The 3413-nt window shown below is 44.8% G+C and overlaps 1 protein-coding gene across 1 annotated transcript; it reads left to right on the top strand.

Moving 5' to 3' along the window:
- The first annotated feature begins 1436 nt into the window (after positions 1–1436).
- Positions 1437–2456, top strand: GPR160 (G protein-coupled receptor 160). The gene has a single exon (XM_010006685.1). The coding sequence runs from the start codon at positions 1437–1439 to the stop codon at positions 2454–2456; it is 1020 nt and encodes a 339-aa protein (XP_010004987.1).
- Positions 2457–3413: the final 957 nt, after the last annotated feature.

The following is a 3413-nucleotide window of genomic DNA, read 5'->3' as shown; positions in this document are numbered from 1 at the left end:
GAGCGCTCGGGTAACGCCCGAGGAGCCGGGCCCGCGTGGGCACACACGAGTGGGAATCCCGGCCGAGGGGCTGCGGGAGGGAGGGAGGGAGGGAGGGAGCGGGGACACCCGGTGCCCGCGGGATGAGCCGCGTCCCGGCCGCCCTGCCCCGCGCTTGGCACAGCCGGAGAAAGGCCTGACTCGTGTGCAGGTGGTTTTTGCGTTATAATAATACCGGGTTTGAGCGATTGCTGGTGCAGCAGGAGCTGCTTCGCGCGTGGGTGCCCGCCCGTCTGCTGTTCCGAGGGCTGTTCCGAGTTGTACCGCGGCGTGTGTTCCGTTTCAGAGGGTGAAACGCGTGCAGAACAGCGAGGCAGTCAGGTAGGCTCGCAAGCAAACTCCGCGGCAGCTGGTGGGTGCATCTCCAGGGGTACCGGCGGGTCCTCCTGCCTGCTCCGCTCACGCTGCTCCTCGGGGAGGCTCTGGCTCATGTTCAGACCGGCGAGCTGGCCGTAAAATGTCCTAAGTCTGTTTAAATGCGAGTGATTCATCGTTAACAGAAGTCCTAAGAGGCAGGTTCTTTTTACAGCTGCCTTGGCTCCTCAGCTTTTCTCTGCTGTTGCTCAGATTGCTGCTTAGGAAAGAGAAGTGTGTACAGCTTTGTCTGGTTCATCTTCCCGACACACACGGAGCCATCCTGTGTTCACCTTCCTTGGGAATTAACTCGGGGAAAAGAATTACCGTGAGGAAACTTAGGGAAGTCCAAGAGGAAAAACAGCTCTCCTGACGTATCTGTCATTGCAGCGCTTACATTGCTAAAGGATCAACACAGAAATGCTCAGTCAACTAATGAGGCTTGTGTGCTTTGGATTCCCTCAAAGCTGCAGCATTTTAGCACCTAAAAAGCATGAGTCAGGTTGATGCTTTTTTCTGCTTTCAGGGCAATTCTGAAGCCTCAATTCTGTGTAGATTCTATGAGCATGATGGACTGTGAGGCCACACTGTAAGACCTCCTGTGTCTTGTACAGTTTCTGTTCTTTGTGGTTACTTATTTTCTTCAAAATATGTAGCTCTGAAACATCCACCCCTCTGCCCAACTGGACAGGAAGATCCCTGTGCTTTCTAAAGAGAAGGAACTCTTATTTCCTAAACCTTTATTTTGGGAAGTAGCTAGAAAACTAACTTAGATCTATGTTGACCTTTTAAAACTTAAGAAAATTTGAGGAAGATAAAATTTAGGTGCTTCTTCACAATTTAATCATGTGCTAGTGAAGCTATTTGCTCTTAATGAAGAAACCTGGAAAATTCAGATGTAAATCTAGTAGTTGCTCTGATGGAGAATTAACTGATTGGTAGAGGTACTCTGGAAATACATGTTTGCAAACTTTTGGTTTTTTTCCTTTCCAGGTATGAAGCACTGTGCCCTGTGATACTTTGCTGGTTCTCACCACTGGAGAATGGCTGCCATGCTCTGTGAAAATTGTTCTGGTCAGTACCACTACACCCAGGTCAACCAGCCCCTTGAAACCAGCTGCATGTTGCTCCTGATTATGTTTGGAAAAGTGTTCCTTGATTTCTTCATGTTGCAGGTTAAGCAGAAAGATGTGAAAGTTAGTTTCATGGGATACTTCTGTGTTTCACTGGCACTTCTTGATTTCATACTGCTGATAAGTATATCTTTCATTTTCTACCTTGAGGACTTTGCACTCTGGGGTGTACGATTTACAAAGTACCACATTTGCCTGTTCACTCAGGTCATTTCTCTTACCTATGGTATTTTGCATTACCCGGTGTATCTGGTAGCCGGTCTGGATTACTACATGACTATAGCCCAAACTTCTCACTTTCCTAAAAGAAGTCAAAGATTACTTTATGTATTTGCTGTGGTTGTTATATGGATCTCAGGGTTTTTTTGTATTCTGGAAGTTCCTGCTGTCTACAAAGGACTAGAAATTCAGAACCGCTTTTCTCCGTATCAGTGTCCCCTCCATGCCAGTGTGCAGAGCTACTCAGTCTCATGTGCCATGGTGCTGCTGACAGGCACAGCCCTCCTGGCTTGTCGGAAGGAACTCCTAGCCATGCTGATGTCTGTCAGGGTTGTTTCCTTTGCTGGTCAGCCTGTTCTGATGTTCTCGTACGTGTCCAACAACAATGGCGCTAGCTTTAAGTGGCAGCTCCTGACCAGACTCCTCCTCTGTTTCCTTGGCACTTGGGCACCTTTTCTTCTTCTTCAAATTATCATCTTGTTTCTGGGTGCTCGGATTCCAGCCTACATGGAGATGAATGTCCCCTGGCTCTACTTCATCAACAGCTTTCTCATTGCAGTGGCATACTGGTGTCGATGTCGTGACGTTGAATTGACAGAGGAGATGTGGTCCACAGACCCATTTGTCAGCTGGAAATTCTGCTTTATGCCATTTAACAATGAAAACACAGAGCCAGCTGACAAGCCAGGCACAGTAATTGTAATCTGTTAATGAGCTGCTGACTGAAAAGACTGCAAATCATTGCTGTGCAACAGAAGTGTGTATTCTGACGTGCTGTGACCGTGTCCTTACAGATCATAACAAGTAAACATCTCCAGAGCTACAACCAATGGAAAAAAAGTCCAATGTCCACCAATGTTGCAATGGATATTGGACCCAAGTGTGGGACACTGCTCTCTTTTCCACACTGGGTTCCTGTGGGCACCTGCCAATTCAGAGGATTTAACTTAAAATACGGGTTTAAGAAAAGACCACTACTTCTATAAAACAAGTTTTCAGTTAAGGTATGTTTATGACTAGAATTTTACACTTGCTTTAAATGGGATGATCTCAGGTTTTACAGTGTAAGATGCAATAAAGTCTTCAGAGCTGGAGCTCTTTTATCAGTTATGTATGTGTGTTAACCTGCTGTCCCAGGTTCAAACAACTCCTGTCATTTTTTGAAGGGTATTATTTTTGCTTAAGTGTGACTTTGTCAGTTCAAGTTAAGGGTTGTCTGTTTAATGGGAAATAAATTGTCAATGTAAATCGACAACTCCTACAGAAATAAAAAACTTTGTTTATATAGTAAAAAAAATAGTGCAAGATGTGCAGCTTCCACAACTACAGGAAAGGAGGTGATGTTTCATTATTTCTTTGCTACTGCCCCTCTAATGTATATATGTGCATATTAAAATTAAATATTACAATAAGAGCAGTAAGTTTGAATGCAGTGGCAATTACACTAAAAATGGAACAAATACAGATGTGCTCAATACATGAACAGCTCAGCTCTACTCTACTAAGCAGATGCTCTTACAAGGTTAGTTGCTGAAATTAAAATAAAATTTACCTTGAAGCCAAACAGTTAAGTTTCAAATGGGACTACTTCAGCAGGGGAAGCATCAGCCAGGCTTCTAGCAAAAATACTACCACCATTTAAAAATTCTTACAGTTTTTTGAAGGTCT

This window comes from Chaetura pelagica, unplaced genomic scaffold, assembly GCF_000747805.2.
Source record: "Chaetura pelagica isolate M959 unplaced genomic scaffold, ChaPel_1.0 scaffold341, whole genome shotgun sequence".
In the NCBI taxonomy this organism is placed as follows: domain Eukaryota; kingdom Metazoa; phylum Chordata; class Aves; order Apodiformes; family Apodidae; genus Chaetura; species Chaetura pelagica.
The sequence above is the reverse complement of the archived record's forward strand: the minus strand, read 5'-3'. Positions and strand labels throughout refer to the sequence as shown.